Here is a 15,441-nt window from a genome sequence, read left to right on the forward strand (position 1 = left end):
GGACTATAGTCACTAGTTTTACCAGCATGGATGCATTGAATACTTAATTTACCTTTCTAAAAAACTGTCGAATATCCATGCTGTCGACTCAACCTGACTTTCGGCAATGAACTGTCAGTTGTTGCGTTAGCATTTGATGTGGTGATGGTGACAGACACGTCAAATGCTAACGCAACACCTGTTGCGTTCAGGAATCCTGGGAGATTAATATTACAATAATGGCAGGTTATCGAAATATAATTTAAAATGGCCACATTACATTGAATTTGATGCAATATATTAGCAAAAGTACAGGAAAAATAAATAATACTTTTTTTTAAATAATGCAATGAAATTATTTAGGGGGGCTAAAGACATTTTTAGGGAGGCTGAAGCCTCCCTAAAATAGGCCTAATGACGCCCATGACTAAATTCCTCCACAGGACTGCGAGCTGCTCCCATCGCACCTCTGAGAGGATTGCCCAAGCCGTCATCTCCCTTCGGGCTCTCTGATGACTCTCAGCAGAATGACATCCTTGGACATATTCCTGATGGCTTTCACCAAGGCACTGAGCCATCCAAGGGATTTGTTGACAACGGCCTGGTGCAGGACCACATCAACGAGATTACCAGAAGGACAGGTACATAGCAGCAAAAACCAAAAGGACAAACGTATTTGGGCCTTCACCAAACTGTTCCCACAAAATTGGAAGCATAAATGTCATGGTTGGAATGATGACTAATTAAGTGGTTTAAAACCCACCCCAGGTTGATTTGTTAACAAAATTCAGAGGTCTGTCTCAATAGTTTGGTTTACATATTGTACAACTTAAATAACATGGGCTTTTACTCAATGATCATGTATAGCTCTCGCCCACAACCTCATTGAAGAGAAATCAGGACCGGTGGAGAGAAAACACTGGCTGGCGGATGAAGGTAATTTGCAAATCAGTGACTATTAACAAAAAGTGAAGTAAAACATATTTATTCACAAACATCTCAAGTATCCAACTATATTGACATATTGGAGTCTCCAAAATGTCTTTCAGTCCCTATTGATGTGCCTGCTCAGAGGAACGGAGGTGGTTGGGTTCGAGTTGAGGAACCCTCTTCGTCTCACCTTCCAGAAGGTTTCAGACAGGGAACGGAACCCTTCATGTCGATCCCAGACGGTTTCAGACAGGGAACCGAACCTTTCATGTCGATCCCCGATGGTTTCAGACAGGGAAGTGAACCAGTAGTTTCTCTCCCAAAAGGTTTCCGACAGGGAACAGAACCTACAATACCTATCAGCGGTGACTTGAAACTCGAAGCTAAGCCCTCAGCTTTTATCCCCGATGGTTTCAGGCAGGGAACCGAACCCTTCTTGACGATTCCAGATGGTTTCAGACAGGGAACAGAACGTTCCATGATTATCCCAGATGGTTTCAGACAGGGAACCGAACCCTTCTTGACCATTCCAGATGGTTTCAGACAGGGAACAGAACGTTCCATGATTATCCCAGATGGTTTCAGACAGGGAACCGAACCCTTCTTGACCATTCCAGATGGTTTCAGACAGGGAACGGAACGTTCCATGATTATCCCAGATGGTTTCAGACAGGGAACCGAACCCTTCTTGACCATTCCAGATGGTTTCAGACAGGAAACGGAACCTTCAATGATTATACCAGATGGTTTCAGACAAGGGAGCGAACCGTTCTTGACAATTCCAGACGGTTTCAGACAGGGAACGGAACCTTCCATGCGTATTCCAGATGGTTTCAGACAGGGAACTGAACCTTCAGACTCTATCATTAGTGGCTCAGGATGGGAGGCTGAGCCCATAGCTTCCAACCCTGGTACTTTCAGGCAGGGAACTGAGCCGACTAACTATATCCCCAGTGGGTTTAGACAGGGAACACAACCATCTCTTCACATGCCAGAGGACTTCAGACAGGGAACAGGACCGATAGTTCAAACCCCAAAGGGACAGGACCGTTCCACCTCCTGGCTCCCAACACAGACATGTCAAGGGGAAGTCATTAATGGAAAGTGCTATGAGTTCAACCCAACACCTTTGGGCTTTACAGAAGCACAGGTGATTCCATTTTTTACATCAACCCTTCTTCGGTGATGTGGTTTATTGTGTGCAAATGATATGATGATGCACGGTGTGTCTGCAGGATTTATGTAAAGCTCATAACCCACACGCTGAGCTGGCATCTGTAACAAGTGGCGACCTTCATTCGCGCCTAGTTTCCTTGGTTACCAATGGCGGTGAACGCAGCCCACAGTTGACGTGGCTGGGGGCCACGGTTAAGGCAAGTCCCTTTCATCCACCCAACACTGAAAACATACTGATACACTGAACTAAGCAAATGGGCCTCAACTCATGGGATATAAAGTGTCTCCTGTCAGTTTTTATTAATGGGGCACTGTGACCATGAATGAAGGGCAAGGATCGTCTCGTCAGATATGTTATCTTCAGAACAGTGTTATTCTTACCTTGGTTCAAACATTGACCATTGGACCTCTAGGTAAATGTTTCTTGCTGCGTTGATGTCAGACAGTTGAGGTCATTATCAATGAAAACCATACCACAACTAATACTGCCTTTAAATATTTTACAAAATATCGGTTGCAGACTGAATTGTCACACAATGTACAAATATTTCAAATGCTGCAGAACCAGCAGGCCTCCTGGCTCGATGGCTCAGAGATGAATTACAGTGACTGGATGCCGGGTCATCCCAACATTCACACGGACAAGCCTGTCTGCGTGGAGATGTTCAAGATAGGTGAGACACTACAAATACTCTACACAGGCATCATACATCTTTCTTTACCAAGGCCAAATTCGAGTTCATGTCCCGCTGCTGTATGACAAATATAAACATGCGAATATTTTTAGTGATTACATTCTAAGAGCTGTTATGCAATAACCGTACTGAAAATTTCTGTAATAACAGCTTACAATAGTGTTAAGAGCAGTTTTGTGTTCAGATTCATGACCCTACATTTTATTTGTTCGTCAAACAAGCAAACTGGCATGCAATCGTGAAATGTTTGTGAAATGTACATTTTTAAGCACCTAAAGACACTGAAGTTAAAAATTGGAGAATTTTAACCATACCAGTTAAGCAGAGAGAGCACACCCGCAGCGGCTCCTCTCGTTTTATGTTGAGAGGGAAGAAATTTCATCATTTGACAATAAAGTTGTATTCAATTCAATGATAAAAACAAAGTACATTATTGAAAATGTAACTACAGTGCACAGCAACCCCTCCTCCTCAATACTAAAAATGAATTGCTCTTATTGCATAAGTCTTTGAGGCAGTTTTGATGACCTCACACTTTCATCTGCACTATTAATCAGGGGTTAATTGGACAGACTCAGATAACAGAAAATGTTTGCTATCTATTGATACAGTGCAAAGTCAGTCTTTACACTGTGGTGCTAAGAACAACTTCATGGTGACGAAACAATTTGGCCCATGTGTCCCAACACTGTCTTTCAGATGAAAGCTGGTGGACAGCCGCTGACTGCGATCTGAAGAGAGCATCCATCTGCTCATACCAAATAGCTGCATAAAAATACAAGCTGACATCTTGCTCTGACATTTCTCCATAACACCAGCAGATTCAAATGCTCATTAAAACCATAAACGCATCCTAAACCTGGGTCCCTGTCTTCACTCTTCTTAATACGGCTTCAGACAGAAAACACTACACGTTACGTACACTTGATGTCTAAATCAAGACAACACTTTAATGATCACGTTCAGTTTGTGTGTTGGCAAAGCAAGTTCTGAATGTACAGATTAGGGAGCCAATTTAAAACAATGTCTTACAATAGGAGTACCTGGAAAGTGCAAAAGTACATTTGATAAACATAGAAAAAATAAAAATCATGCTGTACATTACGTATTTATATTGTATTCATAAATAATCACAGATATACACATATCAATTTGGTGACAGTCATGGAGAATGATGCAGATACAACACAGGCTGTCATTCGTCTTAAGTCACTTCCTCTCAGGAATACCAAATCCATGAGAACCCCCTTCTGATAAAGGCACTCCGTTTTTTGGAAGTCTTACAACTTAACGTCAGATGCAAATGAACAACAACAACAAAAAAAGAAAACGAAACAAATCAGAGAATCAAAAGACTGTGTCAACGTGCCGGAGGGACACTTTGGCTTAGTAACACTAACAGCTGTCACCCCTGACATGCCCTTACACCCACTTCTTAACTCGCACACATTTCAGATCACAGTCCCCGTAGGATCTTCACACTGTGGCTTTTAGTGTTCAAATCGACAAAAACACTTGGTGTAAAATGTAACCTGTTAACAGGACGAATGTGTAGTGTCATGAAAACAAACATTTGATTTGTTTTGGAAGCAACAATGACGGCTAACAGTCGGGGTAAGAGAGTGGCTGCAGGAAGACAAAAGGAGTATGCAGTTGAAATGATGCATGGCGACAAAAGCACCCAACACAGTATTGCTATTACCATCTGGCGGAGCCCTTGGAGAATTCCTAAACTGTGTCAGAAACAACAAAGAGAGCTTACAAAATGCTACTTTTCCTATAAGTAAAACGTATCTTAGTAACTCAAAAACATTCACCAAACAGACTGCTTGTGTTATCTCTACAAGTCTCATCTCCTGCCATGACAGCGCCACGCAATGATTCAATGGCTATGTGACAATTCACAATCTAAAACGCCATTTCACATGAGCTAATACCGGCTACAGGGTGCATACGTGCATTTGCTGGAAAACAAGAAGCTCAACGAAAAAGACGATACGACAAATCGAATGGCAGAGAATTTTGATCTTCTATGTGAGCTGTCTCGCAACATAGGACTGCTGAGTGGCAGCTTTGAGGAAACATCCGGCCTCTCTGCACCAAAGGCAAACTAAAGGAAGGTCACTTGAAAATATAAAGACACAAACAAAAACAATATGAAGAGGTGGTGGGCTGATACTGAAAGCTTAAGCTGCCTCTGGATCTGAACCGCGGCGCCAGCGCCATTTGGTCAAACCACAGGAAAGAAAATTGGAGCACATTTCACTTGGATGTGACAGAATGAGGCAAGTTGACATGAATGGAGGTGCGGCGTGTGACACGAATGGAGGGTGACCATAGGAGGCGGGGGGCAGCAGCGGGGGTTCGTTTAGGGATTGAGCAAAGGAAGGGCAGGGATGGTGCTCATGCTAGATGATGACGTCCGATTCCCCTGAGGAGATCCTGGTCAGCCTCTTGGTGGAGCCCCACAGCTTCCGCGTGATGTGGCCTGAACGCAGCTGCGAGGGACCGAGGTAGAGGAAGTGGAGTAGGGAGGGGGGAGTAATTAGGATGGAGGAGGAGGGAGAGAATAAGTATAAAGCCAAAAGAAACAAGAGAGAAGGGGATATGATTTATGTGTGATTAGTTATTCACATTTGATTGTTAGTCAAGCAATAAATAAACATCAAATGTTGATTCCTTTTGTTGTGAAAAGGAAAAAAGGGAAAGGTGTGTAATGATTTCCTGTCTAGACCAATTTCTGCTATTTTGCTATGTACAATAAAACATTCAGTGAGGATATTTTGTCATTTACTGTCTGGCAACATATAAATTTGACTTTAACAACAAAATAAAACTCAAGATCAGTGCAAGATTATCAGCTTACATTATGCAGGAATACGGCTAGTAGAAGTAGCGATTAGTGTTGCGCAAGATTGGTTTTCGGCATTATAAAGAAATGACACTTCTGGTAATCAACATCCAATCAACACTTGAAATAGGGCCAGTTGGGAACTGGACTAGGGCTGCTATGGTCTGTCGGTGACAGAGGCGGGGCTGAACACGAGCTGGTCTCGCTGGTGCAGTAGGCGAGTGGGCGAGCGAGCTCGAAGCGAGGCCAGCAAGGGGGAGGCCATGAGCGGCGATCCCTCCAGGCTCTGAGCGATGTAGTTCCTCAGCGAGTTCTTTACCTCGGCTGGCTTGCCCACGCCCACGATGATCAGCTTGCCATCGTGGAGGCCCACCAGGATGTGACTCTGCTCCTTGGTGACGGATACACAGCGCACAGGCACACGCATGGCCATGGGCTCCGCACATAGCGACAGACTGCAGACAACCACAAGACTGTTTATTGATCGCACAATGAGAGCAATTCATTGCAGTCGAAATAGAATGAGATATTTTTGACGATGGCACGGTGAAATCTCATAAAATACTCTGATTGAATCAGGCTGCAAATGCGAGGTTGATGCAGTGAATATATTCATTCCAATACAAAAAATTTGAAGCTACATTTCCGTATTTTCCACACTAAAAGGCGCACTGGATTATGAGGCGCACCTTCAAAGGATGGCCTATTTTTGTACTTGTTTTCATATATTGGACGCACAGCACTGTAAGACGCAATCTACAATGCATCCACTAGATGGAGCTACGCTCAAGGAAATGCCAACAGAACTGTAGCAACGCCACTCGAGTGAAGCGAGCCTCAGCAGTCCAAAGTCCGCTGCTCTCTGCTGTGCGTGGCACATACACATGTGGTTCAACCAATCAGCGCTGACGCAACCCCTGTCACAGATCAAAGAAGCTTTGAACAAACCAAAACAGCTAAGATAGCTTAGTTGTTGAGTGTCGTTGCTCCAGAACGATCAGATTTATTATTTAATAAAGGAGCGACACAGTTCACTTAACTAACAGCAAGTTATAACATTGACTCGTTAACATTGAACTCTGTTGCCGCTGCTCTATTTCCGTGTTCAACTGCGTAACCTGATCGCCTTAAGTTTGAACTCTGCATTGTAAGCATGTAAGCATGTCTCTAGCAAGGAGCCATTTTGGGGTCGACATATTACCGTAATAACCATACATAAGGTGCATTGGATTTTAAGGTGTGGTGTGAGCTTTTAAGAAAATGGAAGGCTTTTAGGTGCGCCTTTTAGTGCGGAAAATATGGGAACTACATCTAACATTGATCAGAATCAGAATCATCTTTATAGGCCAAGTATGTAGAACACGCAAGGAATTTGTCTCCGGGAGAACACGCTGCACTAGTATCATCATAAACAAGGACATGACAAATAAGTATGGAAGTACATTCCGTAATGAAAGTGAACTGTTGTGCGGTGGTACCACCCAGTGACAACTGTGAGACAATGCACAAAGTACCAAGCAGAGTTAAAGTGATCAGTGGCAGAATAAAATACTCTAACAGTTGTACAGTTGGTGTAGAAAATCATTGAACCATTTTAAAGTGACCAGTAGCAGTATTTGTAGTACAACAAGTGTGCAATTATGCAGATGTCCTTGAGCGCGTTAAAGTGTCTGGTGCTGTGAAAGAGAGATCAGTGACAGTGGTTCAAGTGAGTACAGAGCTGAAGCTACAATAACTATAACGGGATGCTGTTCCACAGGGGTGTGCAAAAACGCAAAGAGCCACGATACAGGTAGATTTGGGTTACTGTTTCGGGAGTTAATGGCTAGAGGGAAGAAGCTGTTTAAGTGTCTGCTGGATTTGGTGCGCATGGATCGGTAACGCCTGCCTGAGGGGAGTAGCTGGAAAAGGTGGTGGGCAGGGTGTGGGGGGTCCAGTAGGATTTTCCGTGCCCTTGTCTTGGTTCTTGCAGTGTGCAAGTCCTCAAGAGTGGGTAGGGCGGTGCCAATGATTCAGATTCTGATTATAGATGATTATGTTGTGCATATGAACAATATTCAGAATTCTTTTGATCTTATTCGCAAAAACTGTACAGCAGCAATGCTCTTGACAAAATGCATAAACTATGGAAATTCAGACAAATGGTTATGGATGTGAACTTCTGCATGTCGGTAGCAGCGCTTCAGCAACCAAATTTACGTAAAGTAAGCAAAGGCAAATAGCAGTACAAATATAGCAGTTTCTCAAAATTGTGTCCAATGATACCATCCATTCTGTTACTAGATATCAAAGCCAAGAGAGAGTGTTGAATGGTTTGAAGGTTTTACAGAGATAAACCTCTTTTCACACTTGTGGAATGTATAAATGTTAAAAATGGGATGCATGATGTTTTTCTCTTCTGCAAGCTACCGTTGCATTAAATCTTCATTTTCGCCAGTAATTTTGTCTGGTTAAATGTACTCGATGATGACACTTAATCATGGAACTAAAACATTGCCATAAACCTATATGATGATGGCTATAGATTGACAGGGAAACAGTACTAGTAATGTACTAGTAATGTGATCGATTTCAGGCTTGGGTTTACCTGTAGAGGTCTCGAATGGACAAGTAGCCTTGCTCACTGCCAGTAACAACAAACTCCCTGGAAACGCACATGTCGGTCATCTGATCCTTCAGAGGTTCACTGCAAAGGTGCTTCCCATTGACAGAGTAAAGGTGGAGGGCGTTTTTATCCTGTGACAAGAAAAGAATACCTCAATCCATTTCGAAGATGTTGAAACATTAGATAAAACTAAATTCCAAAATACAGTTACACACTTTTAGTGTTGCTTTGCCCTCCAAGCAGGTGTGGACCAGCAGATGACCCTCCCAGGACACAGCCAAATGGAGGACAGACAGGGGCAAGGAGCTGTCGCATGGCGGTCGCAAGCAACGCACATACTGACCTCTGCGCACTGTATGGATGATCACTACCCCATCCTGATGCACACAAAGATGAAAGAGTCAGGAGCATTACGAGCACAGACCTCCAACAAGGCTTAATTAAACATTTGTCCTTTGTGATGGAATCCGCAGCAAAACTACAAGAACAACATGCTATGTAATGCTGGTGTCGGGTGGAAACCTGCCATGTCGAAAATGACATGGTTGTTGAGCCATTAACATTGCTTTGTCAATTTATATTGTTCGGCAACTTGTTAAAATAACAACCCATGTGGAGCTTGACCAACTGTATCAATTTGTGAAAAAAAATATGAAAATGACGAAATTTGGATATAGGAGGGCTCTACCCAACGCCAGCAATATGTGGATTTGATTTGCGAAGTCAACCTCAGTAGTACGGAAATGGGTCAACACCAGATGGTGCTGTTTCCCCTCCAATATGTCTCACCTTTCTCTCAGATGATTAAGGGAGATAGGTAGGCCGGGCACAAACCATCAGCCTCAAGATAGCCGCTCAAATAGCTCAGCCAGCATATCATTAGCATGTACATTTTTTTGCACCGCAATTTCCGCCGAGCAAAGTGGTCGCGCGAACATGTGATGTGACTGTCAAAAATAATCTAAGCCGTTCTGTTGAACCAGTTTCATTTCAGTTGTCAAACTTTATTATGCATCATGCAAACTATTGATTTAACTGTGCTGCCGAAAGCACAACATGACTCAGATGATATTTGCCACAATGAAACTTGTGACCTGACAGCTTGTGTCGTAACCCTCACCCGTGCTCCAGACACAGCCATGTCCAGCTCTGTGCTGATGCAAACACTGACCACCTCATCTGTGTGGCCATATAGCACCTGAACAGGTTTAGGATGCAGACCTACTGGAGCACCGCCCTACAGGAAGAGAGAAGAGTCAAATCCATTGTAGGAGTTACTCTTTCTACATGTTATGTTTGATCAATCCCCTTCAATATGCTGATGATCATTTTCACAGTCAAACAAGCCGCAGCAAGAAATATGTTACACTAGCTGGTTCTAAGCGGTGACAAGGTAGGACCAATGATGCTCGAACCTGCTGTAGAACCTGCCACACCATGCAGGTGGTGTCTCTGGAACCGGAAATCAGGTGGATGCCGCAATGGTCTGTTGACAAGCAGGTTACAATATCTGGAGGAGATATAAGATGCCAGGAGAAATGCACACAGGTTGGTATCATCCAATAAAAGACTTGTTAAAAAAACACCAGCGGATAAATGGCTAATACAATAATCATTAATTCAAAATCTTGTGGAAAGGCTTTCCAGACGGAACTAGAAATTGGGGTCCATATTTTTTTTCAATCGCATACGTCTCTACTATTTAAAGTACCCATGTGCCGGATGTGCTGCCCGACAGTCTTGCCCTTGACAAGTGAGGTGACTCGGAGGCTGTTGTCCCAGTGGCCTCCACTAAAGAGCAACTTTCCATCGTGAGAGATCACAAACAGCCTCGTTGTTACCTCCACACCGGGAGCGAAGGGTCCCGGCAGAAAACGCTGGGTCCTGTGGGCAATGATTTATACACATGCTTGGCGAAAGAAGTAATTTTCTCCAGCGTCAAATAGACTGGCTGTATGCCTGTTTGTGGCAGGTGCAGTATTCTCACTTGGTATGGGACACAGTGGGGTCCTTAATGAAGGTGAAGTAGTTGGAGATATTCTTGTTGTAAGGTAGCCACCCATGCGTCCCAAACAGACAGTTTTGACTGACTGTCACCTTGACAAAAAACATGCACAGGAAAAATGTCATTGTTTGCAGTGAATTCATTGAAAACAATTCTGATATATTTTCGTCAACAAGAATAATTCGTCGATGTTAGCACATAGGAGCACATTAGAGAATACCAACCATTGTGTCTGGACTCCCTTGACTGATGAAGGAGTGGGACTGATTCTTTGGAACAATAGCTTTGATCAGTGGAACGTTGTCACTGATGCCCTGCAACATGGGGAGAATATCAATGTGAGATATGGCATGTAATGCTCAATAGTATGTGAAGAAGATGGGAGAAAGGTCAAACCTCCACAAAGAAGGACTTAAGGGTGCTGAGGTGTTCAAACATGATCAGAGGACATGAGTCCAGGAGAGCCTTCCTCTTCTCCACTTCCTCCTGAGAAAGACGAATTGGATGTGGCTCCTATTCACCCACACGTCCACAAACACACGTAAACAAATGCAGTTAAAATGAAACTCATACGCTTGCTCTTTATTCCAGAAAACATATCATGCATCTTTGGCAGTGTTTCCCAACCTTTATTGAGCCAAGGCACCCCTTTTACATAATGAAACCGTCACGGCACAGCTCTAAGCAAAAATACTGAAATAACGATGATCTGGTCTCAAATGACTTATTCTGTGTTAAATCTGGGCTTGTATAATTAAACACAAAGCGGTAGGACATGACTTATTCTGTTGCATATGTAGCAACAGGTGGATACACAAATTTATTGTGCCATCTGCCATCTAATTTTACTGTTGCGCCTTTCACTGTATGTCGCAGGAATAGAGAGATGAACGAAGATATACTGCAGTTGTAATTCATAAGCACCGGTAAGCATTTTCTGACAAATTGAATGAAATTAGATTAAGTTCCTGCGGTACGCCTGATGGTACCTCACGGCACACGACTGGAAGCTGCCACAGCTCACTGGTTGGGAATCACTGATTAAGGGTCTTTCTGCACCTTGAGTAGCTGGCAGGGTGTCTGCCCAAAGTTACTGATCATGCCTTCCAGGGCCTTGCGTTCCTTTTCATCAGTGATGGCATCAAGGTCTACTGCTCCTATAAAGGCAAGGTGGCATAAAATACTGGGAGTGCATCGATATTTTTTATTGTGATATACTTACATGATACCAGAAATAAGAAAAGTGTGGGGAAAGATAGTGCTCGAGAGAATGAAACTGTGATGACCGCTCAGAGTGCTTTACCCTCATATGTGCAGTAGTAGAAAACATTGAGGGCTTCCACTGCGGCGGGACCCCTCTGTTTGTAACCGAAGATCAGATCGATCCACTCATTAAGGTGTGCGGACACATATTCAGACTCCTGTCACAGTGACACAGACACACAATCAGAAAGCCTTGAAAAAAAGCACAGGATTCAGTTCCATTTTTCATACTTGTACTTTGTAAGACAAAATGCACTCAACAGCATAATGAAGCACAGTCAAGGGGCACATGAACTAGAACAAAAGCTCACCAGGGCTTTGCGGTGTTTATAGATAAAGTCCTCAGGGGACTTGGCCCATTTGGGCAGAATCACATCATTTACTTTTTCTTTGGTTATCTGCCGGCGACCAAGGTCAAAGTCTGGGTGACAGCAGGGCACAAAGGTAACATTGTAAGTAACATTGTCTTGCTGTAACCCTGCACATCACAACTTTGAGTGAGTGCATAGAGAGCCTCACCATTGTGGTTCTCAAGAAACTCTGGGAAGTAAAAGAACTCAGGTATGAGCTCCTTGACGTCATTGGGATTGTCCATGAGAGTCAGCCAGGTTGCCGGAATGGAGTGGAACTGGCGGTCGGCACAGTCAAACCTGAAGACAATTGGAAACAAGATGATGTACACTGGAAGCAACATATCATACAAAAGGTGGATATTATGATCCTAGTACCATGCTGAAGAATGAGAGAACCTACTGACCGTCCACTCTGCAGCTGGATGTGTAGGGAGGTGAAGGGCTCAACTCTGATCAGATAGTGCATCACGCCAGCTGCACTCGAATAGTGGGTCCCATAATGAAACTTGTCAACAGTTCCTGTTGGGTCCTCAAAACTTTCATACCTGACAGACATGAAAAAAAGCACAGAATCAAACAAATTGCGCTACTGGTTCAGTGAGCTTCAATATACATTTGCAAGAAAAACTACTGTATGTTAACCCTCTGCAATTATCGATACTTGTGTCTAAATTGGTCCTAAAATGTGATCGTATTTTCACATCAATAGAAAAACACAGTCTGCTTCATCTAACACCACACAATTACATGTTTCCACTTTTTTGTTTTTGTTTTACTGAACACAATATGTGAACATCAAGCAGCATGAAAAAAAAAATATGTGAGCCTTTGGATCTAATTATGAACCAGTCGAGACTCCTTTGGTCGCAAAACTTCACAAAATTATTTCACTTTTGCAATATTCTTGGGATTCATGGTGTCCATCAGTCTCTAGAGGCCATTCTGGTTGAGGTCAGGACTCTGGCTAGGCCATTTTAAGAATGCATATTTTCTTTTCTTGAAGGTATTCTGTTTTTGAATCAATTTTGTCCTTTGGGGTTTCAGGTCGCATCAACCATACTCTGTTACGCTTCAATTGGCAGACAGTCTCAAATTCCCCAACAAAATGTGTTGACAATCTAGGGAATTCATTTTCTCGTCAATGGTACCAATGCGTCCATGCACTTAGGCATTAAAGCAGCCCCAAACAAAGATGGCCACCCCTCAACCATACTTCATAGACAGCTACGTAATTCCAGATTTTTTCTTGCAACTGCATAATATACTGTAGATCCCTCTCCATAGATAATATACACGGTACTTAATACACATACTTTTCTCGAACAGCTTTAGCATTGTCGTTGTTCTGTACTGCCACCGGCTTTGACAAATCCCTGAATACCATGGGGTCTGAAAGGTCCAGATCTTTGGAGGTGTAGTCTGCCAGAACCCAGGGAAACTATGAACAAAGGTATAAGGGTGGTAAAACCATTTGGCAGATCCTTCACTGGTCGTATATTCAGTCAGTGAACATACCACTGGATACTGCGCCAGGTCGTTGTATGTTCTGCCAGCAATTGTGTTGAGTTGCATCAGGTAGTCAAAGTTGGAAATCTCCCGGTTGACCCATTTCTGTGGACAATTTGACCCAAAAGGCAGATAAAATATTAAGCATTTCAGTATGCTTGATGAAGTTGTCTAGTTTTAAACCTGGAATTACAGTGTAATGTTTATTATCCTAACACGAATGAGAAATTGATTCTGTACAATAAAGTTCCTGACCTGCGTTAATCCGGAGGCTTTAAGGAGCTCTTGTGGAGAACGTGTTCCATACAGACTGAGGGATCGCAGTAGCAGCATGCGGTCATACACCTTATTTCTTGCCTGTAAATTGGAAACCACCGAAGCTACTGCATTGCTACTTATCAAAAAGTGAAAGTCACATAGGTTTAAGGAAGAATAGAGATCACCTCTTTCTTGAAGTTGAGAAAGTAGTTGGTTTGGTCAATAAGGAAGATCTCCAGAGCGGAGCGTCGCAGGTTGTATCGCCGGAGATGGACCTCACGAATCTGATTCAAGGGCCATTTAAAGTCATGGCCCACACCTTCAGTAAACATGGAAGCAAATTCATCATGATTGGTGTTAAATAATGTTCAAACCCTAACTCCAAAGCAGTTGGGACATAAAATGTGAATACAAAAAGATTTGCTAAAATATTTATGTTCAAACTAACAGTTGCACCCCCCACCCCAATCAGTTCGAATTCGGGCTTTGGACTTCTGTGTGGGGTTTGCATGTTCTCGCCATGCCTGCTTAGGTTTTCGCCTGGTCCTCTGGTTTCCTCCCTCATTCCAAAATCATGCCCCGTGACCATTGTGAGGATAAATGGATCATAAAATGGATGGATGGGTGGAGATATCCAAAAAGATACGTTTTTGACAGCCCTAGTCCCAGCTTCAATGGAATTGTGGTTTCTACTATAGTTACTATCCAAGTAAATAATATTTGATTTTTTTTTTTTTTTTTTAAATGATTACCTCTGCAATATTCTGAATGCTCATTTGTGGTTTGCATGTTGGCAAAGTTACGCAAAAAAACCTATTCTACATGAAACTTGAGAGAGAAGAAGCTTTTGGTGTGTCTTTGGATATAGGGGTGGATCTAGGATTTATTTTTGGAATAACTTTATGGGAATTTTATTCCATTTTTTTCATGATCCTAAACCTCTCTATGGATTATGCATTTATATGAATTAAATATTATAGGCATTTGAACAATTTGGTGTCGATTCAAATTAGGATTGTTCAGCCTTTTTTAGAGGTTTATTTAGAGTTTTACTAGCTAAAATTGTAACAACAACACAAACAGACGTACCTTCGTCTTTCTCTTGGCTGCTGTCGTAGAAATAGATGTGCTGGGTAGTGAGTTCCAGGCGGCCAGGTACCACATCAACCACCGTCACCAACTGACAGTCTTCTGACAGAATCAGTTTCTCCTTTTGACCTGCCTCCTCTGCTTCAATCCTAGATGGAAAATATTATGGAACCAGTAAAATAACTTTAGGCTTATGACGATCAACTATTCTTCAGCGATGTCAATTGTGAGACAATTGCTTGGATAAATTATCCATCCTTCCATCCATTTTCAACACCGCTCATCTTCTACAGTGTTGCGGGGGTTGATAGAGGCTATCCCAGCTGACTACGGGCGAAAGGCAGACTATACCCTGATCTGGCTGTCAGTCAGGGCACATATAGAGACGAACAACCATTCACACCCACATCCACACCGTTACTGAGTGGGAACCGATCCCACAATGGCCGCACACAAGTCAGGCGAGTGTACCACTACACTATCAGTGATTGCTTGGGTAAATTCCTTACTGGATATTTGCTGCTGCCAGGTCATCCTCTGGCAGCTCCAAGATGTCATCTTCCAGGTTGGTGACTTTCACCTGCTTCACAGCCTCCAGCAGCAGAGATTCCGGGTTGACAAATTGCTGATGAACACCTGAGTAAAGTCCCGGAAGTTAAGATATTAATAAAAATTATATATACACACACACACACACACACACACACACACACACACACACACACACACAC

General features: G+C 43.0%; 2 protein-coding genes across 6 annotated transcripts in view; one reads left to right on the forward strand and one right to left on the reverse strand.

Annotated features, from left to right (window-relative positions):
• LOC109515000 (uncharacterized) overlaps positions 1 to 3,634 on the forward strand; it is a 6,547-nt gene extending 2,913 nt beyond the window's left edge. The window contains exons 3-8 of the mRNA XM_019868515.1: positions 423 to 620; positions 847 to 915; positions 1,029 to 2,059; positions 2,145 to 2,282; positions 2,648 to 2,759; positions 3,480 to 3,634. Of these exons, the coding sequence (XP_019724074.1) occupies positions 423 to 620; positions 847 to 915; positions 1,029 to 2,059; positions 2,145 to 2,282; positions 2,648 to 2,759; positions 3,480 to 3,553 (1,622 nt within the window). The 3' untranslated portion in view covers positions 3,554 to 3,634. The remainder of the gene's footprint in view (positions 1 to 422; positions 621 to 846; positions 916 to 1,028; positions 2,060 to 2,144; positions 2,283 to 2,647; positions 2,760 to 3,479) is intronic.
• A 727-nt stretch (positions 3,635 to 4,361) lies between these two features.
• nbeal1 (neurobeachin-like 1) overlaps positions 4,362 to 15,441 on the reverse strand; it is a 44,652-nt gene continuing 33,572 nt past the window's right edge. For all 5 annotated transcript variants that reach the window (XM_019868512.1, XM_019868511.1, XM_019868513.1 and 2 more), the window contains 21 exons: positions 15,220 to 15,346; positions 14,711 to 14,859; positions 13,807 to 13,940; positions 13,619 to 13,720; positions 13,373 to 13,468; positions 13,171 to 13,295; positions 12,262 to 12,402; positions 12,024 to 12,154; positions 11,816 to 11,925; positions 11,545 to 11,662; positions 11,301 to 11,398; positions 10,638 to 10,754; positions 10,466 to 10,555; positions 10,224 to 10,333; positions 9,948 to 10,120; positions 9,652 to 9,746; positions 9,357 to 9,473; positions 8,452 to 8,613; positions 8,219 to 8,367; positions 5,951 to 6,086; positions 4,362 to 5,278 (listed from right to left, as the gene is read on the reverse strand). In XM_019868512.1, coding sequence (XP_019724071.1) covers positions 5,189 to 5,278; positions 5,951 to 6,086; positions 8,219 to 8,367; positions 8,452 to 8,613; positions 9,357 to 9,473; positions 9,652 to 9,746; positions 9,948 to 10,120; positions 10,224 to 10,333; positions 10,466 to 10,555; positions 10,638 to 10,754; positions 11,301 to 11,398; positions 11,545 to 11,662; positions 11,816 to 11,925; positions 12,024 to 12,154; positions 12,262 to 12,402; positions 13,171 to 13,295; positions 13,373 to 13,468; positions 13,619 to 13,720; positions 13,807 to 13,940; positions 14,711 to 14,859; positions 15,220 to 15,346 — 2,570 coding nt within the window. In that variant the 3' untranslated portion in view covers positions 4,362 to 5,188. The remainder of the gene's footprint in view (positions 5,279 to 5,950; positions 6,087 to 8,218; positions 8,368 to 8,451; positions 8,614 to 9,356; positions 9,474 to 9,651; positions 9,747 to 9,947; positions 10,121 to 10,223; positions 10,334 to 10,465; positions 10,556 to 10,637; positions 10,755 to 11,300; positions 11,399 to 11,544; positions 11,663 to 11,815; positions 11,926 to 12,023; positions 12,155 to 12,261; positions 12,403 to 13,170; positions 13,296 to 13,372; positions 13,469 to 13,618; positions 13,721 to 13,806; positions 13,941 to 14,710; positions 14,860 to 15,219; positions 15,347 to 15,441) is intronic.

Source organism: Hippocampus comes, unplaced genomic scaffold (genome assembly GCF_001891065.2).
Source record: "Hippocampus comes isolate QL1 unplaced genomic scaffold, H_comes_QL1_v1.1 scaffold41, whole genome shotgun sequence".
Lineage (NCBI taxonomy): Eukaryota > Metazoa > Chordata > Actinopteri > Syngnathiformes > Syngnathidae > Hippocampus > Hippocampus comes.